Genomic DNA, 27,797 nt, shown 5'->3' with positions numbered 1-27,797 from the left:
CCGAGGCCTCGTCCTCCTCCCAAACTTTGCAAAGTCGGCCCGCGTCCCCGCCGCCCTCGGCCGCGCCTCGGCTCGGAGGCTCGCCTCGCAGCCGCAGCGGCCCCGCGAGGAGGAGGAGGAGCCGCTGCCGCCGCATCAAAGAGACCGAATTCCCGCGGCCTGGGGGGGAGTCATGCTTTGCGGTCTGTAATGTCAGCAGAACAGGAGAAGGATCCCATTTCGCTGAAGAGAGTTCGAGGTAACCGAGAAGGGCGCCCGATTGAGGGGGTCGGGGGACTGGGGTGCGCGGGGACCGCGTGCCGGGCGGGTGGGAGGCCACGGGGCTCCGTCCGGGCCTAACTCCGCGCAGCCCGCGTCCCGCCCGCGCCTCGGGGCCGACGCTGCGGTGGTAGGCGCGCGGCCCCGGCGCCCTGTGGCCCCCTGGACCCCCGCGGAGCCCTCGCCTCCCCGACTTGGTGCTGGGAGGCAGTTGACGCCGCACTCAGCATCCCTTCATCCCCCTCTCCTCCCACCTACCTCCTTCGCGAGACAGCACAATAGGCACCTCAGAGGGTGAGAAAGAAACACCCCCTGGCAGAGACCACGAACGATGCCCACCTCCCCCAAAAGTAAGTTAGACTGCACGAGACTTGAGGTCCTTGAAGAAGGTGTACGGGCCTTGGCGTCTCCCCCAGCCCCCTTTCCCACCCTCCAGAAGGCAACAAACATACAGCTTGTTTTCCTCAGGCTTAAGAGGAGACACTGTAAATTCCAAAGGCATTTCCTCCACTGGCTGATGAATCAGAATCAAATCACCCCAAATCAGTTTTGTACATGATTGCTTTGCTTCTTCCTTGCACACTAGTTAGGAATATTTCCTGCCGCCTGTACTATCTAAGAAAAACCCGAGGGAACAATGTACCAGACAAAAGATAATGCATGTAAGTTGACAGACCCCAAGTGCCGTCTGGAAATTTGGGGGATACATCGTCCAGCTCTAATTTCCAACTCTTAATAGGGTTAAGGATGAAAATCTCAAAATTGATGTAATATTGTTTGTTCATTAAGCAAGTATTTATTGAACATCTACTGTGTGCCAAGCACAGTTCTTGGCACTGGGATACAACAGTAAACAAAGCAAAATGACAGTCTACCCAGAAGGAGTTCACAGTCTCGTGAGGCAAACAAATGATAAAGAAAAGTTATCGAATATCAATGGTAAGTGCTATGTAGAAAAACAAAGCAGGAGGGAAAGAGGTTAGGAAATATGCATGGGGGAGAGGTGGCAATTTTAAATATGTAAGAGAGCTCACTTGGAATACGATGTTTGAGCAAAGACCCAAAGGAAGTGATAGAGCAGAGCCACATTGATATGTGTGGAAAGAGCAGTCTTGGCAAAAGGAATAGCAAGTGCAAAGGCCCTAGTTCTGAAATTTGCCAGGTATATTCAAGCAACAGCAAAGAAGCTGCTGTACCTGGTGCCTGATGAGCATAGGGAGAGTGATATGAGCTGAGCTGAAGGGTAGGGTGACTGCGAATTGGGGGCCTGTGTGCTGTTGGAAAAACTTAGGCTTTTACTCAGATATGGACTGGGCATTTTGAGCAGAAGAGTGACTGATTTGACTTACGTTTTTATCAGGGTTCTCTGGCTGCTGTGTGGAAAATAGAGTGTAGGGAACAAGGGTAGAAGCAGGGAGGCTAGTTAGGAGGCCATTACAATAATCCTTTCATTCAAACAGGATAAAGTGCTTTTTAAATCAGTAAGTAGTAAGGTAAATTTCCAATTGACTTAAGCTGATGTGAAGATCAAGGACCACAGTCATTCATCTATGTTTTTGTTCCGTGTGACCTGAGACTAAACATATGGAACTAGCTTGTGACACAGTAACAATGTGGCGCCCAAAAAAACGTCCACTCAAATATTTAAATGGAGATCGATTTTCTTAACCATTTAAGCAAACACATAATTTAAAGCAGAATATTGTTTATAAAGGCTTAATATCAGCACAATCTTTCAATTGGTGAAGGTTTTGTATTTCAACTTTCTTTTCTGTTTGTGGTTATGAGTTGCCAAAGCCTTTAAGAAAAGACCTTTCTGAGATGCAGTTATTCCTCTGATATTTTTGTCATATTTTACCTATTATAAATTATTTTGGGGTTGAAGGAAAAGGAAGAGAGCTATCATGTTTATATCTTTGAACTCAATTATCAGTCTTAATCAAATGTAATTGTAAATAAAATAGATGTGTATTTTATTGTGGGTCAAGAGCACAGATCTACCTTCATTTTGTTCCAACTGCTGCTTTTAAGTTTGATGCCTTAACTGTTGGGAGTTGGTGCAGATGTCTGCTCAAGAATATTGTGAGTTAAGTACCCAATAATCTGTCTTTTAAGAATAAAAAGAATAAAAGACAAAGCACTTTTAAAAATAAAATGTCAATAGGAGGGGTTTTTATCATAAGTCATTTTGTAATAATTACAACATTAATTTTTAAAAACATTTTTCGATTATTTTATAATCCATTAAAGGTACCAGAGTAACTACATGAGGTCTTCTGAAGCACAATTCTGTTGAACTTTAGTGCCCTGGAACTTTTTGTTATAATCTATCATCTGATTATATTCAGGGTATAGTATTTACAGAGCACAAACTTTTCAGCAGTGCTTCTCAAACTGTTTCCCGTTCACTGATGTGTACAGACAGACTTTTTAATGGTTATGTGTTTATTTCAAGTGTATTATAAAAACGTAAGTCAACAAACTTTCTACTTAGGATAAGGCTAAGATATAAAGAGATTATTAAGAAAATAGTATTATGGGTGTAACTCAGATATGGCAAAATCATGATGTGAATAACTAAGGACTTTAGTATACTCTGTAGACCAAAAGCATCATAATCCTTTGGGATGCTTATTAAAAAGGCACATTCCTGGACCCACAGAATAAGGATCTTGGTGATTTTTCTCCATCTTTGACAAGATCCCCAGGTGTTCCTCATGCACAATAAAGTTTGAGAACTGTTGCTGGTAGAAATACTAGATTGGAAAGGTGAATGGATCAGAAGAAGCTGATTGGTGGTCTTCCAAACTTGTCCTGATACTTTAATATTAGATTTGGAATTGCTATTTAATGGCAAAGTATCTTACTCGCATTTTTTACCAGTTCTTACCACTCCCAGACTCTCAGCCCTTGATTGTAAGACAGGTCCAAGAGGATAGGTGCAATATCTTTAGTATCTTTCAATATCTCCTCTAATTACTTGCCCCCAGTAAATACCAAGTGAATGAATGAGTGACTACATGAAATAACTCATTCACATCTTTATGCTGCTTTCCGATTATCCATACTACTTTTACTTGCCCTTTTCTCTTAGAGTGTTTTCTGTTGTACTTATTTTAACCAACACTCCCATTCACCAGTGTTCCTAGAACTCTTAGGTTTTGATCTAATGACTATTCATTTGACTATTCAACAAATATTTATTGAGCATAGTGCCAGACCGTGGGAATATATTGATTAAGAAGATATTGCACCTGTCTTTAAAAAAGTTTTAGTGTAGTCCAGGATACTGACAAACAAGCACACATTTACAAACAGCATGGTAAGTGCTGTGACCATCTACAGGAAATAAAGGTACATATAACCTGTCTTTACGGGAATCATGGAAGGCCTGCTGGAGAAGAGTTCTAAAAAGCAGTGGGTGTTCTTTTGTGTAAAATGAGGTTGAAGGAACAACAAGGAGGATGAGGGAGAAAAAGGTCTAGGAAGTAAGTGGTGATTTTGAAGAGGCACTTTTGAGAGAAAACCACATTTCAAAGTTGTGAAGTTAGTGGTACAGATACAATTTAAAAGAAGCTTGGTGGTAGAAAGACATAGCCAGTAGCTTTAAAGATAGAGTCAAGAGAAAGTTTGTATGGGTGTCTTTTTATTTATTTTTTGTCCTTTGAAAAGACTTAAGGTATTTGTAGAGGTAGAGAGGAGAAACTGAAAAGGCAACAGAAAGAATAATTCCTTAATAAAGCATTCAATGCCTGTCTTTTAACATCTACCATGTGCTAGGCACTCACTGTTTGGAAGCTGGGGATGAGATAGATAAGGCTCCTATTGTAAATCAGGTATCTGCAGATAAGAAAAAGGGAATTTCATCAAGGATGCAAACGAAGAGTTAGTCTTGAAAAGAGAGAGAGAGAGAGAGAGAGAGAGAGAGAGAGAGAGAGAGAGAGAGAGAGAGGGAGAGGGAGAGAGAAACAGAAATCTAGAGGTTAAGAAGGAAGTTGAGACATTCATTTCAGATTAACTGATTAAATTCTTTTAACCAGAGTTAGAAATGGCACTGGAGAGGTAAGGATGTATTAGAATGAGATAATAACACAGAAATGTCATAAAAGTGCTAAAAGTAGACTTTACTAAAAAACGTAGACCATTCTTCACTTTTTTCTCTGTATCTCTTAGTCTGTTTCTGTTTTGTTTGCTTGTTGATTCTGTTCTTTAGATTGCACATATAATTTGTCTTTCTCAGTCTGATTATTTCACTTAGCATGATATTCTCTAGGTCCATCCATGTTGCAAATGATAAGATTTCGTTCTTTTTTATAGCAGAGTAATGCTCCATTGTATAAATGTTCCAGCTTTACATGATGTCAGAGGGGTAATAGACTCGGGGGCGGGGGGATTATCACTTTGTGAGGGGTGTAAATGTTTTTATTATGTTGTTTTCTAAACCTGAAACTGCTATAAAAAAATAAAAGTTAAAATATACTCGGATATAGACCATCCTGATCAGATAGGTGTGTGGAGCATTTGGATTAAGATTGAAGAGGAAAAGATTGAAAGGACAACAGCTTGACTTGGAAAAAAGTCCTGGAAGTACACACTGTTCCCCAATAAAGTCCTGTACCCCTTCCCCAATTAAAAAAAAAAGATTGAAGAGGAAGCATAATTTATGTGGTCACAGAATCAAGGGGAATAGTCAGTGACAGTAAAGAGTTTTTTGGTTTTTGTTGTTTTTTTAAATGGTACACGTAAGGGGTAGACAGATTATCAGGAAAGTGAGTTTGGTTTTTGACTCAGTGAATATTCCCCTGGGATGTTGCAGTGTACACAGTGGGTATAATGGTTTGGAACTGCAGCAGGTAGTCTGAGCCAAAAATAAAGATCTGGAAGATATCAGTAAACAGGTGACTACTAATTGATGTCTTGGGAATAGATGAGCTCATCCAAGAGAAAGGGAAAAGTGAGAAGAGAAAAGCACTGAAAAAAGCAACTTTGGTAACACTAATATTTTGGAGACAAAAGGAAAAAGAGAATTCTGAGAAGAAGAATGTGAAGGAGTAGCCAGAAAGTTAGAGGAGAAAAATCATAAAAGAATAGTGTCACAGATACATAAAAGGAGTAGATTTATGAGGGGGAAATTAAAGAATTTTGTTTTTAACATGTTGAATGAAAGATCTATCTGTGAGATATCCATGTTCTTTTTTCCTTTAATCCTTATAGTGGTGTGAACATCATTTATCTGGTGACCGAAACCCATCCCCCACTCCTTCTCAACAGTCCCAAAGCTCTAGAATATCTGTCTCCTTAATATGTTTTGAACTTACCATTTTCTCAACCTTTCCACCACCATCTCCTTAGTTCAGATTTTACTTATCTCTTTTTTACAATAGCTCTCTCACTGGTTTCATGGCCTCTCTCTTAATCCCTTTTGTCCCTCTTAATCCCTTTTCCACATTGCTGCTGCCGGTGACAAATAACTACCATCTACTGAGTACTTACCAAATAGTTTGCTAAGTGGTTTTAAATGGATCATCTTGTTTAATCCTCTCAATAACCCAGTGAGTTAGGTGTTATTATCATTCTGTTTACAGTTGAAGAATTGATGCTCAGAGAGGTTAAGTGATATGTGATAAAGTAACATTAAAATTTATCCAGCTACTAAGGGCAAAGCTAGAACTTAAATTCTGGGGCCCAAAATCTTACTCACTATGTTCCATTGCCATAGTGCCCCACAAACACAATTCATGACAGTCATGTTGATCCTTTTTGTAAAATTCTTCAGTGGTTCCCCATTGCCTTTAGGATAAAAATCCAATCTTCTCATATTGGCCCTTTTTAAAATTTGACTCAGGCCTATCACTTAGTCCTGCATCCTTCATGTTCCATGAAATGTTCTCACTGGTCTCTTATGCTCCAGTTCTGAAATATTCTCATTTCCTCTCTAGACATGGTCATGATCTCGCTTGCCTTTAAATCTTTCTTTGCACATTCTGTTAACTTCTGCTAGGAATGCCCTCTTTTTTCCCCACCTTTGGTAAAATACTGAATCCTCAAAGAATCAGCTCAGTTGAAACCTCCTGGGATGTCTTCCCTCAGGATTAGATGGGAGTTCCCTCTACATCTTCTCTTCATTTTTACCACAATATTTATCATGTTAAATTTAAGAGTTTAAAAAAAAAAAAGACAAAAAATTGTTTCTTCTAGATTATGGGATGCTTGCAGGCAGGAATTACATTAGTACCTTGGTTTTCGAACCTCTCTTTTGACGAACATTTCGGTTTACAAACGCCGTAAGTTTTATGAATCTATGGTATCATTAGATAGTAAAATTCATGCTAAATTGTTGTTTTAGGGGTTGATTTTAAAGGTCTGGAGCGGATTAATCCATTTTACATTACTTTCTATGGGGGAACCGTGCCTCTGTTTTCGAACGTTTCAGAACTCAAATGGTCTTCCGGAACAGATTACGAAAACCGAGGTACCATTGTATGACTTTTATTTCTGTACCTACAGAAGCTAAACAAGTGTTTCTGAAATCTAATTTGATGAATGTTAAAGAGATTTCAGTAACTTCAGGTAATGTAGTCCTCCTAGTTTGCTTTTTCCAGAGCTGTGGAAGAGTTACCTTTGAGGAAGATCATACAGTTCTCTCTTTTAACACCTATTCCAGGCAACCCAAGAGTCTCAGTCATCTTTACTTTCAAGGTTAGCTGTAAACTATGGTCAGATCTCCTTCCCTGTTCCTAGTCTCTAGAGACATGCTAATAGCAATGTTGGGAAAGGTACAGTAGTACCTCAGTTTTCGAATGTCTCCGTTGACTAACATTTCGGTTTACGAATGCTGTAAACCCGGAAGTAAATGCTTCGGTTTTCAAACACGCCTCTGAAGTTGAACATGTCACACAGCTTCCACTGAGTGCAAGATCCTGAGGCCTAGCTGTTGGCTGTTGAGTCCTGAGCACCCGTGCAACAAAGAGGTGATATTTGGGCTTATTTGGTGACTGTGTGCAATCAATCTTCTCATCTCTTCTCAGGAACACTCTTGCAACCAATTTGTTTTTGTGACTGTGTGGAACCCAGTGCATAAATCTGTGTTCAGCTAATCTCAGGAGCTCTCTTGCAACCAATTTGTTTTGTGACTGTTTGCAATAAATCTGTGTTCATGTCATCTCAGGAGCCCTCTGCCAATCACCCCTTGCTGTGAGAAATGGATAAAAGCTGCAAAGCCAAGAGAGTCATTAACAGAACAATAATAGTGGTGAAGAAGGAAATTATTTCCAAACATGAAAGTGGTGTCCTTGTATGTGATCTGGCAATGCAGTCTGGTAGTGCCAAATCTACAATTTGTACCATCTTAAAAAACAAAGAAGCCATTAAAGGAGCCAATGTTGCAAGAGGTGTTAAAACACAAGACAAAGAACAGACAATTGAAGAAGTGGAAAAATTGCTTTTCATATGGATAAATGAAAAACAGTTGGCTGGTGGCAGCATTTCTGAGAGCATAATTGTGAAAAAGCTTTACATTTGCATACTGAGCTCATCAAAAACACCCCTGGAACAAGTGCTGAGAGTGATATTTTCAAGGCAAGTAGAGGGAGGTTTGAAAAGTTTAAGAGGAGAAGTGGCGTACACGATGTAGTGAGACATGGTGAAGCTCCCGGTGCCAACAAAGAAGATGCTGACCAATTTGTTTTGGAATTTAAAGATTATGTAGAGGCAGAGGGTTTCCTTCCCCAACAAGTTCTCAACTGTTGAAGATGAGACAGGCTTGATGAGACAGGCCTCTTTTGGAAGAAAATGCCAAAGAGGACCTACATAGGAGGAGAAATCATTGCCAGGACACAAGCCCAGGAAAGACAGGCTAACCCTTTTATTTTGTGGGAATGCAAGTGGGGATTTTAAGTTGAAGCCTTTGCTAGGCTACCATTCTGAGAACCCCAGGGTATTTAAGAAAAACAATGTTATAAAAAGCAAATTGCATGTGATGTGGAGGGCAAACAGCAAAGCTTGGGTAACCAGGCAGTTTTTTATTGAGGGATTCATAAGTGTTTGGGCCAAGTGTAAAAAAATACCTCCAAGACAAAAATCTTCCAATGAAGTGAAGTGCCTGCTTGTTATGGATAAAGTTCCAGCTCACCTCCTAGGCTTGGAGGACGAGTTGATGGAAGAGTTCAGTTTTGTCAATGTAAAGTTTTTGCCCCCCAACACGACTTGTCTTATCCAGCCCATGGACCAGCAGGTCATATCTAATTTTAAGAAGCTTTACATCAAAGCACTGTTCCTGAAGTGCTTTGATGTGATCTCGGACATAGAGCTAACCCTCAGAGCGTGCTGGAAGAATCATTTCAATATCCTACATCGCTTACATCTCATAGACAAAGCATGGAGGGATGTGTCTCACAGAACAATGAAGTCAGCACGGAAGAATTGTGGCCAGACGCTGTTCCTGAATGTGTATTTGAGGATGTTGAAGAGGATGCTCCTATTGTTGAGGATATTGTGTCTCTGGGAACGTCCATGGGCTGGGAAGTGAGTAGTAATGACAATGACATGGAGGTGTTAGTGGAGGACTGCAAGACTGAACTCACCACAGAAGAACTTCAGAACATTCTGACGGAGCAGCAACAGGCGGAAACTGAGGAATTGTCTTCGGAGGAGGAGGGAAGAGAAAGTGTTTCTACTGCACTGATCAAAGAAATGTGTGCAAAATGGGTTGAAGTGCAAATTTTTGTTGAAAAATATCACCCTGATATAAGCTGCTGTAAGTCATGCATCTAACATTTTCAATGATAATTTTGTCTCACTTTAGACAAATTTTAAAACATCGGAAAAAGCATGTCACTTGAAATATTTTTAGTGAGGAAAAGATCCAGTGAGTCTAAACCAGGTGTCAGTGGTGTAAAAAAATCAAGGGAAGGAATGGCAGGAGAGGAGTCACCTATAGTGATTCTGGAAGAAGGCTACAGAACACCTGAACAACACTCACCTATTGTGATTCTGGAAGAGGACTACAGAACACCTGAACAACACTCACCTATTGTGATTCTGGAAGAGGGCTACAGAACACCTGAACAACACTCATCTATTGCGATTATGGAAGAGGACCATAGAACACCTGAAGAACAGTCATCTATTGTGATTATTGAAGGGGACCCCCCCATCCAAACCATGACTATCATCATTGCAGGTAAGAAAAAATCGCATTTCCATTTTTATCATCTACAGTACTGTTTTTACATTGTGTTTATTTAGTATTGCATTTACAGTAAAGTATATTGTGTTTATTGCTTTCATTGTGTATCATTTTATGGATCTATGGTATCATTAGATAGTAAAATTCATGCTAAATTGCTGTTTTAGGGGTTGATTTTAAAGGCCTGGAACGGATTAATCCATTTTGCATTACTTTCTATGGGAAACCGTGCCTCGGTTTTCGAACGTTTCAGAACTTGAATGGTCTTCCGGAAAGGATTACGTTAGAAAACCGTGGTACCACTGTATATAGCATTTTGACTCTGGAGCAGGACTGCCAGGGTTCTTATCCCAGCTATACTAGCTGTGCTGTCTTTGACCAGGTACTGTTTTCTATGCATCAGTTTCCTCAGCTGCAAAATGAAAATAATACTTATGGAGCTGTTTGAAGGATTAATTGGGTTCATACGTATATATAAAGCATTGAAAACAGCATCTGGTACGTTGTAAGTTATTTGTAAGTGTTTACTTTTAAAATCAGAAATAGAAAGTCTATACATTCCAAAATATAAGTAATGTGATCAACATTCACTTTTAGATATATTGAATCAATTCATCAATAAGTAAATGACCTACAGCACATTCTTTCTTATTTTGACTGGGAGTCGGTATAGAGTGAAAAGCAATGAAGGTTCTCTCCCTTTAGGGAGAAAACAATGAACAAAACAAATATTGTAAAAGCAGAAACTTCTTAGATTTCAGTTTTGCTGAGAAAGATAAATACAAGCTGTTTATTATATGATTTTTTGTGAATGTTTGCACCTTTGTTCTCCATAATTTCTGAAGTTTTTTGTTTAAAAAGTTGGCTGACTTTGTTAATAAAATAAGTTTATTATTAGAGGTATTGTTGTATGGAGTTAGCTTCATCCATAGATACCATCCACTCACTCTCCTAAGCTTTACCTTTCATAAGCTCAAACCTTAAACCTCATGCACCTCAGTGATACAAAGATCATTAATTTAGGGAGACAGCTGGCACAGGAATCGCATATATTTGAAACCTTAAATACCTGATGTTGAGTGCTTTCTGAATTTAATATTTATTACGTGCTCTGATTGATATAGGTGCTGGGTATCACATAGTGGACACTTTTCTTCCCTGCATTCTAAAAGAAAATAATGGAACTTTCATTTAAATCATGTAAGGCCATTTTGCCAAATGTTTGATGGAATTCATATAATACTAAATGTATTCACATATTAATTCATATTTTCATTCCATGGTAGAGACCAGCATTATAGAAGTATGTGTTTCAGGTAAAGACAGTGCTCTTAGCTAAGATGTTCACATCCATAGTAAATGATAGAATAAACTCACAGTATATCCCAGACTTTTCTGCTGTTGTGAAAAACTGATATTTGAGTGTCCATAGAGTGTTGACACTGCTGAATATTAGATATTTTAATCAGATGTTAAATTCTATAGAAACCTAAGTGAAGTGGACTTAAATGGTATAGTTTTGTCTAAAGGAAAGCAAACTGAAAATTAGTATTTGAGCGCCCACTGTGTGCCAGGCAATGTGTTAGACCGTGTCTTAGGCCATCCAGGCTGTTATGATAGAATACCATAGACTGGATGGCTTATAAACAACAAATTTTATTTCTTACAATTCTGGAGGCTAAGAAGTCCAAGTACAAGGTACCAGCAGATTCAGTGTCTGGTGAGGACCCTCTTCATGGTTCATAGACAGATAGACAGCAGTCTTCTTGCTGTGTCCTAACATGGACAAGGGGTGAGGGAGCTCTCCTATGTTTGTTTTGTAAGGACACTAATCCCATTCATGAGGGCTCTGCTTTTATGACCTAATCACTTCCCAAAGGCCCCACATCTTAATACCATCAAACCCCTTAAAACTCCTAATCATAACTTAGGGGTTACGATTTCATTATATGAATTTGGGGGAGACACAAGTCTGGTTTGTGTCATTTAATCAGCACAGGATACATACTTAAACCAATGCATACATGTGTTAGAATATCTACTTATTTGGAATAATGATGAAGCAAGTTTGTTTGAAGGAAAATATTAATTATAAAATAGTTTAAAATAATGCAATCACAGTACTTATGAGAACAGTATCAAAAACCAAACCATTATTATAAATAAAGTAAGGTTAAAAAATGAAAATTAAAATATATAAAAGGCATGCTGCTATCTAGTGTACAGAATAATGTCCTCACTCCCTTGTAAGGACGTGGGGCCAAAATAGAGTGAGTCTTTAACAGAAGAAATAAAGAGGTTATAATTAGACCTGAAAAAATAATAAAAGGCCTAAAGTAAATAATCCACACCTTACAAAAATAAAAAATATTTACAAATAGAAAAAAATAATTTTATACTTATAAATGGATTTCATATAAAAAAGTCTTTAATTTGTGGACTCTTTAGATGGGAAAAAATGCTTCCTTTAATAGATTGGACTCTTCTATAAGACTGTGAGGAGAGATAACCAGCTTCCAGTTCTGGATAAAAGTTAAAGGGTGAAAAGAGAAATATAATTTTGCTTAATTGAGATTGATTGACATAATGCAGGGTGATAATACATAGATAGGTAAAATTCCTTTGCTTTCTTAAGATGAGAGAGGCTTGTTATTCCACAGTTGACATCACCCATTCCCACTTCTGTTTCCCTTGTGCATTCAGAGGGCACTAGGCAGGTAGAAGTGAAGAGATGACGTGAAGAAATTCAAGTATTAACAAATAAAAGGATCAGAGTGGCCAGTGTTACAATAAGCTTTGGCAATCCCCCTTTTCTTGGTTCTGTGCCCCACAACTGTCTATTTCTGGCTGAGTAGTCATTATTTACCTTGCAAAGTTAGCAGCAGGTATATAGAACAGGTAGAAGCTTTGGTACCAGAAGTTATTAAGGTAACCTAAACTAGCTCTATAACCACTACTTTCTCCTCCCCTGGATTCTGACCTTTCACTTTATTTTTAAAGAGTGAGAGTCATAGAAATTCTTGGTAGTCTGCCTGCTGCTGAGCGGATCCTCAGGATAGCAAAAATAATGAATCCGTAGGAAATGATCACAGTCAAGAAGGTGGCCATGGCAGTGACTCCAGAGGAGTTTAAGAGCAGCAACTCATTCATGGAGGTATCAGAACATGACAGCCTTTGGAGTGAGGAAATATCATAGAAGAAGTAGCTGACAGGGAGGGAGGAGAAAGAAAGAAATTCTTGGTAGTTTATATTCGAATTAGCCCTGGTGAACATGAATCTGATCTAACATTACTGATTACTTCTTGGAGAGGAACCACCACTATTACAGATAGCGGCAGGAAGGACTAGGTAAAGCCAGGAATCAGAGCCATTGGAAGTGTCATACAGCCGGTCCTTGACTTAATGATGGTTTGATTTTTGAAAATTTACGACTGTGTCAAAGTGATGCGCATGTAGTAGAGACCATTCTTTGAATTTTGATCTTTTCCTGGGCTGTCGATAGGTGGTAAGATTCTCATGATGCTGGGTAGTGGCAGTGAGCCACAGCTCCCAGGCAGCCACGTGGTCATGAGGGTAAACAACCAATACTCTACAGTGTACCGTGTTGCCAGTGTTTTTTAGGTGTTGTGTTCTGAGCAAGGCTAAGGTAGGCTAGGCTAAGCTATAAAGTTTGGTAGGTTAAGAGTAGTATTATACATGCATTTTTGACCTATGATACTTTCAACTTTTAATGAATTTGTCAGAAGGTAACCCCATCACAGGTCAAGGAGCATCTGTATAGCATCTGTATAGATGAACAATAAGTGGGGGAACAGAGATTAGTGGGAACTTGAAGATTGTTTTATGTAGGGAAATGTTAGACTCAATAAAAAATGAATACCACAAAACTCAATTGTTTAAAAAAGAATTTTAGACGGTTTTGCTCACAGATTACTTGAAAATGAGTTTATCTAAATGATTCAAAATACCAGTTTTGCCTTAGAATAAATACAAGCAATTATTAAATTTTGGGGAAGTGAACAGAGATGGTAGATACTAACCAATAAGAGTACATTTTGTCCATTTTAAACCACATTGCATTTTAACTGTAAAATTACAGTTACTCAGTAGTCTTAATGCTGAGAATGGTAATTTATATATTCTACATTTGAGATTAGAAGCTAGCTTATTAATTTTTTATATTTAAGAATTACCTTTTTATATTTATACTTTTGTTAAAATGAAATATCCATGACATGTTAGGACAGACAGGACTTTGATACTTTTGTTTATTTATATAATCATTTTATTATTTGACCTCTAAGACCATTGCTAATTCTTTTTCCATACCAGACTCATCAGAGTTTCTAGGTATTCAGATTCAAGAACAACACATTTCTCCATTGAGAATGTCAGTATATTCTGTTACGAAAAACTGCATACAAATTGTTAATATGAAATCATCAGTTCATTTGCTTAGGCCTACTGTATAGTTATAATTTGGTAATAGTTTTAGTCATTCCTAAACCATCAGGTTTTGAATAAATGACCTTGGGGGTGGAGTGAATCTCACTATTAGTTCTTTACTTGCCACCTGTTCAAATGGGATTACCACATCAAATTATAATTAAAAGATAAGAGTTCCTATAGTTTGAACCAGAAGTTTCCATTTTTTCCTTTTGTGGGTCACTGAGGAAGACAGTATATGCATAAGATTTTAGGGAGGCAAACTAGTATCTTAGAAGTAGATACACCTAGCTTTACTTAAGCAAGCAAAGGGAAAATAGATAATTGGATTTCATCAAAATTAAAACGTTATTGTGATAAAAGACACCATCAAATTGAAAAAACAACCCACAGAATGGAACAAAATACTTGCAAATCATTACCTCATAAGAGTTTAGTATCCAGAATACATAAAGAATCCTTACAACTTAACAGAAAAAAGACCAACAACCTAACTAAAAAAATAGGCAAAGAACTTGAATAGACATTTCTTCAGTGAAGATATATAAATGGTCAATAAGTACATGAAAAGATATGTAATATCATTAGCCATTATGGAAATGCAAATTAAAACCACAGTGAAATACTTCATTGAAACCACTTCATTCTCACCGGGATGGCTATCTTAAAAAAAAAATAACAAACAGAAAATATTAAGGAGAATGTGAAGAAATTGGCACCTTCTTCAGGTAGGAACCTAAAATGGTGCAGCCACTGTGGGAAACAGTTGGGCAGTTCCTCCAAAAGTTAAACATAGACTTACCATGTAACCCAGCAATTCCACTCCTCAGTATATACCCAAGAGAATTGAAAACATACATTCATATTAAAACTTGTACATAAATTTTTATTGTAGCGTTATAATAGCCAAAAAGTAGAAACAACACAAATGTTCACCAACTGACAAATGGCTTAACATAATGTGCTATATCCATACAATGAAATATTATTCAGCCATAAAAAGGAATGAAATACTAATACTATAATATGGATAGACCTTGAAGATGTGATGTTAAGTGAAAGAAGTCAGACACAAAAGTCACATATTGTAAGATTCCATTTATGTGAAATGTCCAGAGTAGGCAAATCCATGTAAGATAGAAAGTAGATGAGTGATTACCAGGGACTGGGGGACGGGGGATGACTGCTAATGGGTACAGCGTTTCTCTTTGGGGTGATGATAATATTCTGGAATTAAATAGTGGTAATGGTTACACACTTGTGAATATGCTCAAAAATCACTGGATAGTACATGTAAAAGCAAAAGAAAACAAATATCTAATACTGCTAGTATTAGATTTCAGTGCTACTTTCGACTGATGGTATGACCCCTTTCCATTCCTTTTTTTTAAATGGGGATGACTTCTTAACTCATAGGTTTGTTATGGAGCTTCAGGAAAAGAACAGAGATATATTTAGATATGCACTTCTAAGTTAAGATGGTAGAACAAAGCTACTTTGCAGAATCTCTTTGAATTCTAAGTGAAGTGAACAAAACAGTTTTAAAAAACAGCAAAAATGTTCAGCAACAGCAACAAATGAAGGAAATGGCACAGCCCAATACCATAAATTTGGAACAGGGTGAATGCACTGTCTTAGTCTTCTATGACAGCCCCTGCCCCTTGGAAATTTTGAGAATTCTTACTAATAACCCCAAGTCTGGATAGAAACAAATGAGTATTCTTATCTTCTCACTTTGGGTAAGAAAAAAATGAGTGAAATAGAGAAAGGTAAAAAAAAAAAAAAAGAAGAAGACTATCTCTGACAGAAAAGAAGTCTCCAGGGATACACACTGCATCAGGGGACAGACACAAGGGAATCCACTGTGAATGGATTACTGCAGCCCCAACTAGATAAATGTGCATTTAACAAAACCTCAGAATTAGGATCCTGGATGTTAATCTTACTAATATAGGCAAGCATCCAAAAGAGAGTATTATCATATCCAGTCATATAAAAATGAGTAAGTTGGATTTATTTCAGGAATGTCACACTGTGTTAAACATTAAAATACTTTATAGGAATAAAAAAATCATATCTCAATAGATGAAGCATACCACCTAAACCAAGCAAGCAATCTTACATGTGAGTAAAAGGGAGTCAAAAGTCATCCATGTTAAATCAGAGCAAATGAAAGGTCTGGGCAGGGGGCAGCCCGGCCCGGTGGCTCAGGCCATTGGATCGCGGTGCTCCTAACGCCGAAGGCTGCCGGTTCGATTCCCACATGGGCCAGTGAGCTGCGTCCTCTACAGCTAAGATTGTGAACAACAGCTCTCCCTGGAGCTGGACTGCCAGGGAGAGCTGCCGGGAGCATAAGGCTCATAATACCAGCATGGGCCAGGGAGCTGTGTCCTACACAACTAGACTGAGAAACAACGGTTAGAACCACAGTGGGGGTGGGGAGGAGGTGGAAGAAAAGGAGGGAGGGGAAAAAGGTCTGGGCAAAGTTGCAAGATAAAATAAAAGCATGCTAACTATGCTGACATACTATACCACACTAGTGAACTAACAAAAACAAAGAAGATACAAAGAAAGAGCACGCAGAAGTTGAAGAACCAATAACCTAAAGACAGAAGGAAATATTTCACATGACTTCAAGTGGTTATAATAAAAAAGAGCTCAAAGAAAAACTTGTGATACAAAAAAATGCAATGAAAGGTAAATTGCAGACCTAAGGAAACAAATAAAATATAGAACAAAAAATATATTAGAAATAAGGAACAGATTAGAGATGGTTAACAATTAAGTTACATAATAGAAAACTTCAGATAATCAGATTAAATGCAAATGAAAATATGGAGAGTAAAGTCGAAGAGATGACTAATAGATATGGAGTTAAAAATCTCTAGCATAATGATAAGTGCCCCTGAAATAGAGCAGAAAAGTATTCAAAGATATGATAAAAGCAAACTTACCTGAAATGAAGAATTGAATCTAGATATAGAAAATACCCTGCTAAAGAGGGGAAAAAGTAGGGTAAGGTGTGATACTATAATATCCTCAACTTTTTTTTTTTTTAAGATTTTTTTATTGGGGAAAAGGAACAGGACTTTATTGGGGAGCAGTGTGTACTTCCAGGCCTTTTTTCTAAGTCAAGTTGTTGTCCTTTCAGTCTTAGTTGTGGATGGCGCAGCTCAATTCCAGGTCCAGTAGCCGTTTCTAGTTGCAGGGGGCACAGCCCACCATCCCTTGCGGGAGGTGAACCGGCAACCTTGTGGTTGAGAGGACTCTCTCCAACCAACTGAGCCATTCTGAGCCATTCGGGAGCTCAGTGGCAGCTCAGCTCAAGGTGCCGTGTTCAATCTTAGTTGTACAGGGCGCTGTCCACCATCCCTTGAGGGACTCGAGGAACCGAACTGGCAACCTTGTGGTTGAGAGCTTGTGCACTAACCAACTGAGCCATCTGGGAGGCAGCTCAGCTCAAGGTGCCGTGTTCAATCTTAGTTGCAGGGGGCGCTGCCCACCTTCCCTTGTGGGACTCGAGCAGTTGAACCAGCAACCCTGTGGTTGAGAGCCCACTGGCCCCTGTGGGAATCGAACCGGCAGCCTTCGGCGTTAGGAGCACAGAGCTCTAACCGCCTGAACCACCGGGCCGGCCCATATCCTCAACTTTAAAGCAGAAAGTCAATCAATGCTATCTGAAATTGGAAAAAAAAAAACCCACCATAATTTCTTCAACTTAGTGATTTTCTGAATGTCTTGTCTTAACCTTAGAGGATCCTATCCCCCCAAAATTTTCTTGTTGAAGAAACATTTAGCATATTCTTCAGTTTAACTTAATTCTTTTTCTTTTATTAAATTTTAATAAAGTTATAATTTAATACTTTTATTTTTAAAATAGTACCTGGTGTTTATAAAGGTATTACTTTTGCTCTGTATAGACAGAAGGAAATGTTGGTAGGTAGGTAGGTAGGTAGTAAGCTAGATGTCTGGAATGATGTGAACTTAGTAGAAGTGGGATTTGAGATATGTGTCAGTCAGGGTGTAGTCAGGAGACAGAAACCATATCAGTTACAGAAAGAATTTAATATAAAAATTGTTTACAAATATTACACTGAAGTGGTAAAATAGGATACTAGTTTTCACAGAGGTATCAACTGTGGCAAGCAGCTACCCACAGTAGTGGCTTGTCCCTAAGGCTGTGGGACAAAGGAAAGTGGTTAGAATTATTAAAATATATATACTCACAGGAGGGGCCCTGTGGAGTTTAAACGCAGATCTCTGAGAAGAGGCTGCTGCTTAAGCTCCTGTTAATGCCTTCGGGCTGGTGTGGAGAATGGGGCCTGCGGGCCTGGTGCTCAGACACCGGGTGCTGGTGTCTCTGAGGAGGACACAATAAGACTGTTGGGGATAATAAATGAGGTAGAAAACAATGTTATTTTGTTCTAGATGGCTAGCCAAAACAGTCAGTACTTTTCTGCTTTTTAGAGGTCTTCCTCTCTGTCTCTCAGTGGGGCTTTTAAAAAGGTTTTATTCATACTGATCTTGTGCATTTCTTAAATTTATTACTATTTTATATAAGGTTAGTTTTGTTCCTGTAAATGAAAACTTTTCCTCTATTTTATCTTTATCTGGTTGTAGTTTGTATATAAAAAAGCTTTTGATGTTTAAATATTAATTTAACATCCAGAATCCTTACTAAATTTTGTTACTGTTTGTCATAGGGTTTCACCTCCACAGTGTTTCAACTTCTCTAAATGGCTCTTACAGAAATCTGCTTTGCATTTAGTTATGTGGGAAACTATCTCCAACAGTTTCTCTTTATTGACAAGTACCATTTCTTTTCCTGAACTACCATTATAAAATTATCATTACTGGTCTCCGTGCTCCTGCCCTTATCCCATCACAAGTTTTATTCTCAACACTGCTAATTAATCTTTTAAAAACAAATCATGTCACGTTCTTGCTTAAAACTCTTAGATAATCATCCATTGTTCTTTAAGTAAAATCCAATTCTTTACCATAAACTATAAGGCTCTATGTCTTCCTCTATTTTGGCTGCCATAACAAATACCATAGACTCGGTGGCTTAAACAACAGAAAATTTTCTCACAGTCTGGAGGCTGGGAAGTGCAAGATTAAGGTGCCAGCCAATTCAGTTCCAGGTTCTGGGTGAGAGCTCTTCCTGGCTTGCAGATGCCCACCTTCTTGCCATGTCCTCCATGGCCTTTCCTCAGTGTGTGCACCTGGGGAGAGAGATCATTCTCTTTTTCTTCTTATTAAGGCTACTAATCCCATCATAAGAGCCCCACCCTCATGCCCTAATGTAATAACCCTAATTACCTCCCTAAGGCCCCACCTCCAGATACCACCATATTGGAGGGTAGGGCTTCAACATATAGATTTGTGGGTTGCGGGTATATAGACGTTCAGTTCATAATAATATAAAATGACCTGGTCCTTGCCTATCTCTTCAACCTCTTCTTAGAGGCACTCTCCATAGTCCCTTAATACACTGGCCTCTTTTCTCAAACACATCAAGCTCCTTTCAACTTAAGACTCTTTACACATGCTGTTCTCTTTGCCTAGAGCTTTTCCTTCTGCTCGTCATGTGAGAAATTTGTTATCCTTTAGGTCTCAGTTTATATATCCCTCTCACAGAATCCATATATGTGAGCAAGTCTTCTCTATTCTCTGACAACTTATTGAATTGATTTAATTATAATCTATTACAATTGTGTATTTATATGTTCCTACAAGTGTGTCTATAATTTGTGCACATAATTTTATGCTTCTATCTACTTTTGTATAGTTCACAATTCTCCATAATAAAAAGTTTTCTTAATGGAAAAAAATTCCATTGATAAACTTTTTTTTACCTCTTACATTCACGGGTGAGGTTTTGCTTTTGCTTGATCATACACTATTGAGAAAACAATACATACATTGTTGTATTTTCACAATACCTTTAAGAATTAAAAGGCACATATCTTATGCCATAATTCCATTTCTAGAAATGACTTGTATATGTAAGTAGAGATATTTATACGTGGATTTACGTTGCAGAAGAGCAAAGGTTTTCAAACAACCTAAATATCCATATTGGGTATGAGGGGTTAACAAAATTTAATGAATTATGGTATAATCATACTGTGAAGTACTACTCAGCTATTAGAAAAATGGGACAGTTTTATATGTAATGACATGAAATGATTTCCAAGTAAGAAAGCAAGGTACAGACTATTATGTATAGTATGCATACCATCATTTGTGTCCATATGTAACCAAAAAGATATTGTACTGGAATTTATCTGGATTATTTAGGGAAAGATAGATCAGAAACTAGCAACAGTGGTTGCCTCACAGACAGGGATCCAGATGACTGAAGGTTTAAAGGCAGGATGGAGACTATCTTTTTCACTGAAAGAATAACAAAAAATTAATATAGGAGTAGAGATGAACTACTGTTTGGGGCTGAAATTATGGGAAAGAGTTTTTGAACAAAGATAATAAAAGCTTAGTATTGCTTTTATCTAACAAAAATAAAAATGTATTAATAGGTAATTATAATATTGCTATGAGAGATATAAAATGGTTTCATTTATAAGTGGAAATATTATCTGGATTTTATTTATTTATTTTCAGGTGGTGATAGTGGACTGGATGGGTTAGGAGGACCAGGTGTACAACTAGGAAGCCCAGACAAGAAAAAACGCAAAACAAATACACAGGTAAATTGACATTTTCTTTGATAGCAGTTTTTCTTTGTGATATAATCAGGCTGATGAGGTAAATTTAAACTTTGTCATGGAATTTATTTCCTATCCTCCTTCAGAACCTAATAGTGAATCCTGCAGTGATCGTATTATTATTATTTTTTACTCTGCAGCTAGTGGCAATTGCTGGACTGTAGGCCTGAAGTGTATATTGCAGATGAATTAAAATGCTTATTCTTTAATTTAAAAGACATAGATGCTTATGGTTCTATTCAAAGACTTAAAAATATATATGGACACAAGTTTAACCTGAAGTAATAATGTTCAACTATTACAGTAATTCAGTAGTATGTGCATATCATGAAGCAATCTTGATGGAGGTATCTTTTGTCTATAACCTGTGGTTGTAATAAACAGTTATAAATACAGGCTTTATGGTTTCATTCTCTATAAATTTGAAGCACTCTCTTAATGATGAAGACTGCAAATAAGTATATTGTATGTACAGATTACTTTTTTCCATTTTGGCCACCATCTGTTAACCTTGCAGTGTGACTAAAATTGGCAGTTTATTTTTCCAGTCTGAGGCCTAGAGCGTAGTGCTTTGGGAATAAGTTAATAGCTACTCCTAGAAGTTGAGCTAGGAAAAAAATTTAGATCCTGTTTATTATTATATAATTTTGTGGTTATATGGGGGTATGAAAGGTATTTTTAGTTAGAATTCTAAGTGAAAGATTCTAGTTATAGGCAAGCATATTAAATGAAAATTATGGCAATGCATCTTCTTTTGAAGGTTAAATGCTTCTGGAGTTTGAAGTAACAATGAATTTGAGCTCAGAAAAGTGTTATCTTATTTCCTTTTCTAAATAAAAGAAACCTACAAATATTTATCATTAAATATAATTATATATACAAATATATGGTGATGGAAGGAGAACTGACTCTGGGTGGTGAACACACAATGGGATTTATAGACGATGTAATACAGAATTGTACACCTGAAATCTATGTAAATTTACTAACAATTGTCACCCCAATAAATTTAATTAAAAAAATATATATATATAATTATATATAAACATTTGGAAGTGAAGAGTTACATTTTCAGAAAACTGCAAGAGAAATTTGACTAAAACTAGGTTCAAAAGTGTTAAGATTTTATAACAGGACAATCTTAATGACTTCTTTGATCAAAAGCACGTATTTTACTTTACATTCTCATTTCAGGGGCCTTCTTTTCCTCCATTGTCTGAGTATGCGCCACCACCGAATCCCAACTCTGATCACCTAGTGGCTGCTAATCCATTTGATGACAACTATAATACTATTTCCTACAAACCACTACCTTCATCAAACCCATATCTTGGCCCTGGTTATCCTGGCTTTGGAGGTTATAGCACATTCAGAATGCCACCTCATGTTCCTCCGAGGATGTCTTCCCCGTACTGTGGTCCTTACTCACTCAGGAATCAGCCACACCCATTTCCTCAGAATCCTCTGGGCATGGGTTTTAATCGACCTCATGCTTTTAACTTTGGGCCACATGATAATTCAAGTTTTGGAAATCCATCTTATAATAATGCACTAAGTCAGAATGTTAATATGCCTAATCAACATTTTAGACAAAATCCTGCTGAAAACTTCAATCAGATTCCTCCTCAGAATGCTGGCCAGGTATCTAATCCTGACTTGGCACCTAACTTTGTCCCTGGAAATAATTCAAATTTTACTTCTTCATTAGAATCTAATCATTCTTTTATTCCTCCCCCAAATGCTTTTGGCCAAGCAAAAGCACCACCCCCAAAACAAGACTTTAATCAAGGAGCAACCAAAAACACTAATCAAAATTCCTCTGCTCATCCACCTCACTTAAATATGGATGACACAGTGAATCAGAGTAATATTGAATTAAAAAATGTTAATCGAAACAATGTAGTCAATCAAGAGAACAGCCGTTCGAGTAGCACTGAAGGTACAAACAACAGCCATGCAAATGGGACACAGAATAAGCCACGACAACCTAGAGGGGCAGCAGATACGTGCACCACCGAAAAAAGCAATAAATCCTCTCTCCACCCAAGCCGTCACGGCCATTCTTCTTCTGACCCAGTGTATCCTTGTGGAATCTGTACAAATGAAGTGAATGACGATCAGGATGCCATCTTATGTGAAGCCTCTTGTCAGAAATGGTTTCATCGAATCTGCACTGGAATGACTGAAACAGCTTATGGCCTGCTCACTGCAGAAGCGTCTGCAGTATGGGGCTGTGACACCTGTATGGCTGACAAAGACGTCCAGTTAATGCGCACTAGAGAGACTTTTGGTCCACCTGCGGTGGGCAGTGATGCTTAGTCCCAGCCATTAACTAAAGTGGATTCCCCCCCCCCCATGTATTACAGAGGGTCAGTGACACAGGATTTTAATGTTTTACATTATTTTTTTAAAGGCACATGCAAAAAGATGATTTACCTTTTAGTTTTTATTATATTCCACCTCATTGCTAGTGCAAATTTTGTATTGTCTTTGTTTGCTATCTTAAATGAGAATAATGTATATGGTGGTGCTTTAGAAAGTACTATACAAATAAATGTTAGTTGTTGTTAATCATAAGCATAAAAGCCTCTTGAAGCTTCACAATAATATATAGCAAATGTAGGCAAGTTTTGACTCATGAAAGTTAGAACCATTGAAAAATGTATATTTCAGTGCTGAACTTTGGCGATATCACATTAAACATTTAGTTCAAGTATTTTTTCAAGGATTCATTTAACATGAAAAAATATGTGTAGCTATAACATGGAAGAAAGTATACATTTTATGGATGTTTTTAAAAATAATAGATTCCTCCCTAACTAGGGTCCTTGAAACTAGTGACTTTTGTGTTTCAACTTAGTCTCTCCAGGATATCTGTTTGTACAGATATGACAAAGATGTCAGCATATCGTAGATACCCAGTAAGTATTTGTTGATTAACCTGTGGATTGTATCACATGAAATTGCTAATTTTAGATCAGTTGAAAATGCACTGCAGTTAGTAGAGTTGCTATAAACTATGTTTCTAGTTGTGCTATTTAGAATTTAACAGTATTATGCTTTTCACTCTTTACTTCTCTGATTATTGAGTTGTTTTGTTATTTTCCAGAGAAATAAATAATATAGTATCCTCAGAAGAATTGTGAATACTTTTTAAAACTGAGACATATTGCAAATGAGATAGAAGCAATTTTGGCCTCAGAGGTCTCTGAACTACTCATTGGTAATTTGAAAAGTCATGCTCTGGGGATCTGAATTCAAAAATGAGTCTCCGAGAGATCAAAATCCATTTTAAGCAAAAATCGATTAAGAACCAAGGTGAAAGCTAACTTACGAACAACAATTCAATGCCTTGCAGTAGACAAGAGTTTCTTCTGTGTCTGGGGAAAGTGTAAAAATGGATCTGAGAATATCCTTTTCAGAGATGATAAAGAACCGAGACAGTTGGAGGTGTACTCAGTAAGATTCAAAACAGCAGAAACCCATTTTTGGAATGAATCATAACCTGTGACAAAAACAACAACAACAACAAAAAACTGTATGATAGTTGATAGCAGTTTATAAAATGGTTGGATGTCGGTGAAGATCCCAAACTTGCACCATCGTTATCATTGTGACCAAAAAGGTTCTGAAGACCATATGGTGATCTGGGAAAGGTATAATTAATTACTACTATTTAAATTCTGGTGAAATGACAGCAGCAGCATATTACGAAGAAATTAAAATTATGCATGAAAAATCTGATTAAAAAACAACATCCTTTGGTTAATCAACAGGAACCCACTCTTACATAACAACACTTGACCTCATGTATCACAAGCTACTAAATACTAAAGCAAAGTTAATTAAATCGGGCAATTAAATTTTGTCATGTCCACAGTCACCAGGCCTTTATCCAATGAACTATATTTTTTTCGTCATTTGGAGCTTTTTCTAAGAAATAACATATTCTTTGAGAAGGAATAATTGGAGGATTTGAACAATTTATATAGCCTAACAAATGATGAATTTCATAACAATGAATTTTTTAATATTAGAAGAAAATTATTAATACTCATGATACATATTTTGAATTAATCTTATTTTTTTTAAATATAGTGCTTTAATTTGACCTACAAAAACAGCAATTTCATGTGGTACAAAGTAATACAAGTTTTTCTCCAGTTACCTCTGACTAGTTAGAGATCAGTACAAAATATTTTCAGTAGTTGTAAAACATATACCTTTATACAGTTGTAGGAAATAAAATGATGTAAATTCTAATACTCCTTTGAAGCAGGTTAAAATGCAGTATTTTTGGCTGGCTGACATTTGTTGTGTTCAGTAGCATACTTGAAGATCCCAATTTGCTTACACTGTAGCTTTTGTTAGATACATAATTTTCTAAATATTTAAGGATGTAGTTGTGTTGTTCTTGAAATCCTAGTGAGTGCTGATTTTTAAGAAATGCATTTCATGCTATGTGCCCAGTCCTAGCATCAGATCATGATTTTTTTTTTTAATGACTGAATGCAGTTAGATAGGTATTGAGTAGAAACTTCCAAGGGCCACAGGAGTTAACATTTTACATGCAGTACTTCCGTTGTGCTCATTGTTAAAACTGATTATGCAGTTTTTTTAAGCTCTCTGTTGCTTACAGTTTCAATTGTTGTTTTGTGAAAATGAAATAACCTCTCCCATTCTAGTCAAAAGATACTTGATTTATAATGCAATTTTTTCATTTTCCATTTCCAAGTAATTGTTTTTAAAAACTTACAAACAAGTGAATTTTTCACAGGTATTTAGTTCTGTAGAGCACCTTATTTAAATAAGAATCTGTAAGTATTTGAAAGAAGAACTTGTGGTTGATTTTGGCAATGAACTATAGTCATAGCTGATGAATGTTTTCTTGTATTTGAATTAATTTTTTTACGAGTTCTACATTTGTCTCTACATAACACTAAGTCAAAAGTCATCTAAACCCTTTTTTGTAGGAAAGTGATGAATTATAAAAATGACCAGATACTAATTTGACCCAAAGGAGGCTGTTATACAAATGGATGTGACTTTCTTAGGACAAGTGATGAGCCTCCCTAAACGTTTAAAAATATTTAGTGATGGAAAGAAATGCACACAGGTAGAATAATCTTCCAGTAGCATTGCACCTTTTTTGGGGGTGTAATTCTTTTCCTTCACTGAAAGGCCTCATCTCACATGCACACATACACACACGCGCACACAGTTGAGCAGGAATTTTTGGAGTTTCTCCTACATTCTCATTTTGCCAAAGTTCAGCCTGACAAACTATGAGCAGTTAGGCTCTCACCAATGCTAGGTTACTGATGGAAGTTTTAAAGCATTAGGTCCTTTCTCAGAACTTGCTTCGTTAATTTTACTAGAGAATTCCTGGTGCACTTGCTTCTACATGTTACTGGACTAATACTGAAACAGCTTAGCTTGTGAAAGAAAAATTGTTCTTCAGATAGAGTGCTTAGAATTTAGATTTGTGATCAGTGTTTTCCTTTTGTGTGAAATACTTTAGAATACCGTTAGGATTCTTATTATCCTTATTAGATGATTATGTACATAAAACTGAAGATTTTCTAGTACTAGTACTTACTCTTCATAGATTAACACAATATAAAGAACTCCGATTTTTTTGTGTGTGTTTTGTTTTTTTTTGTTTAGACTCCCAACTCTGTCTAGTAATAGGAATAAAACTCAATAGTGTAGGTCCCCATGAAATCTGCCAACTTTATAATCATCCAAATAAAATAAGTATCAGGAGTTTTCATCCAGTCTTCTTTCAAACTTTTTCATCTTGAACAAATTAAGAGTGCTAGTACTTTTTATCCAACATACGATAGTAATTGTATTTAATAGTAAAAATATATGTAAGCAATGAAAAGGGAGCTCTGAACAGTTTTTTGATTTCTTTTTTGCAATGTGTAGAGTTTCATATGCATGAACATTTGTGCTACTTTAGTTTTTTTTAATTAAAAATAAGGCTCCTAAAGTTCATTTGTAAATAGTGGTTTGGTATCTATATAAGATGATTTAGATTCTTAGAGAAGCTCATAAAGGCTTATTTAAACCATGATGTAGTTAACCCATAGAATGATGCTGAGTGCTTAGCTTTTTTAGGGAACCAATCAATGTATTTAGGTGGGAGAAAGAAGCAGATTTCCTTTCTTCTCATGTGATTCAGGAAGGTTAAATCTTTGGTGTGTTTTCCAGTGTCCTCTTACCATCCTAAACTCGGGTGGGATGCTATATAAGCCAACTTGCTTTTCCCTTCCTGGATGCTCTGTGCTTCAGAATTTCATCTTTCCTCTAACCCCCTTTCTTTGTGTGGCTGTGGCTGACTAGATTTTAAGTCAAAAGTGTTTTCTACCAAGATGTGAATGAAGACAGTGGGATTACATTTCTTTTTTTTAAATGGTGTTACTAGTTCAAAAGGAATATTTAATATCTAAAATTTCAGACAAAATGACACATTTCAGGCACCATAGGGAGCAGTATTTTTATTGAATTGGCTGATATTGTCTTGAGAACACCATTTCCTTTAGAATGTTGGGACTTTTAACAGTTTTCTTTCCTCTACTACTATGAACCCAGAGGTTTTCTTCTCATTTTCAAATTTTAGCAACTTCCCCTTTTTTTGGTGTTCCATTTATCCAATAGAGCAGTGTAGAAGTCACATCTGCATTTTTCCAACTCTTGGTGCAATGGTGGGAATTTAGAGGCACTCTTGGAGTGAGGAGGCTAGAGGTGGCGTTAACATCTCCCGAGACAAGTGGTCTAGGGGAAATGAAGGAAAGAAAGTGGCTATCGATAAGCCAGATGTTAATATGTCAAAGGCTGCCTGTATTTCATTGAAAACTTCATGAAACCCAATGGATAAGCTTCATCTTTGTCATATTTTGTCAAAATACATTACTTGCAATTATATTAAAACATTCTAAATACCTGTATTTCTTGTTCCGTAGATGATGTAGACGATGTTGCTTGTTAGTTAAAATATCTTATAAAAGAAAGTCCTGCTTCTTATCATGATGTATGTGACTTAAATGACTGTTTCATATTAAAACTTTCTTCCTTATGTACTGTTTACATATACCTCTTTTTGGGATATTAGTTCAGTACTTTTATACAAATCTGAGTGTGTTCCACATTGGTGACATGTATTTTTGCAGTAA

General features: G+C 37.1%; 1 protein-coding gene across 1 annotated transcript; it reads left to right on the top strand.

Annotated features, from left to right (window-relative positions):
* Positions 1-27,692, top strand: PYGO1 (pygopus family PHD finger 1). The gene is made up of 3 exons (XM_081049857.1): positions 1-238; positions 20,516-20,601; positions 21,814-27,692. Exons 1-3 carry the CDS (start codon positions 190-192, stop codon positions 22,936-22,938), a joined length of 1,260 nt encoding a protein of 419 aa, XP_080905983.1. The 5' UTR covers positions 1-189; the 3' UTR covers positions 22,939-27,692.
* Positions 27,693-27,797: the final 105 nt, after the last annotated feature.

This window comes from Rhinolophus hipposideros, assembly GCF_964194185.1.
Source record: "Rhinolophus hipposideros genome assembly, chromosome: 5".
Classification (NCBI taxonomy): Eukaryota; Metazoa; Chordata; class Mammalia; order Chiroptera; family Rhinolophidae; genus Rhinolophus; species Rhinolophus hipposideros.
The sequence above is the reverse complement of the archived record's forward strand: the minus strand, read 5'-3'. Positions and strand labels throughout refer to the sequence as shown.

Coding starts and splice junctions, on each gene's coding strand:
- PYGO1 (XM_081049857.1), top strand. CDS start 190: ATGTCAGCAGAACAGGAGAAGGATCCCATTTCGCTGAAGAGAGTTCGA. Junction 239..20,515: donor TTCGCTGAAGAGAGTTCGAG/GTAACCGAGAAG, acceptor ATTTATTTTCAG/GTGGTGATAGTGGACTGGAT. Junction 20,602..21,813: donor AACGCAAAACAAATACACAG/GTAAATTGACAT, acceptor TTCTCATTTCAG/GGGCCTTCTTTTCCTCCATT.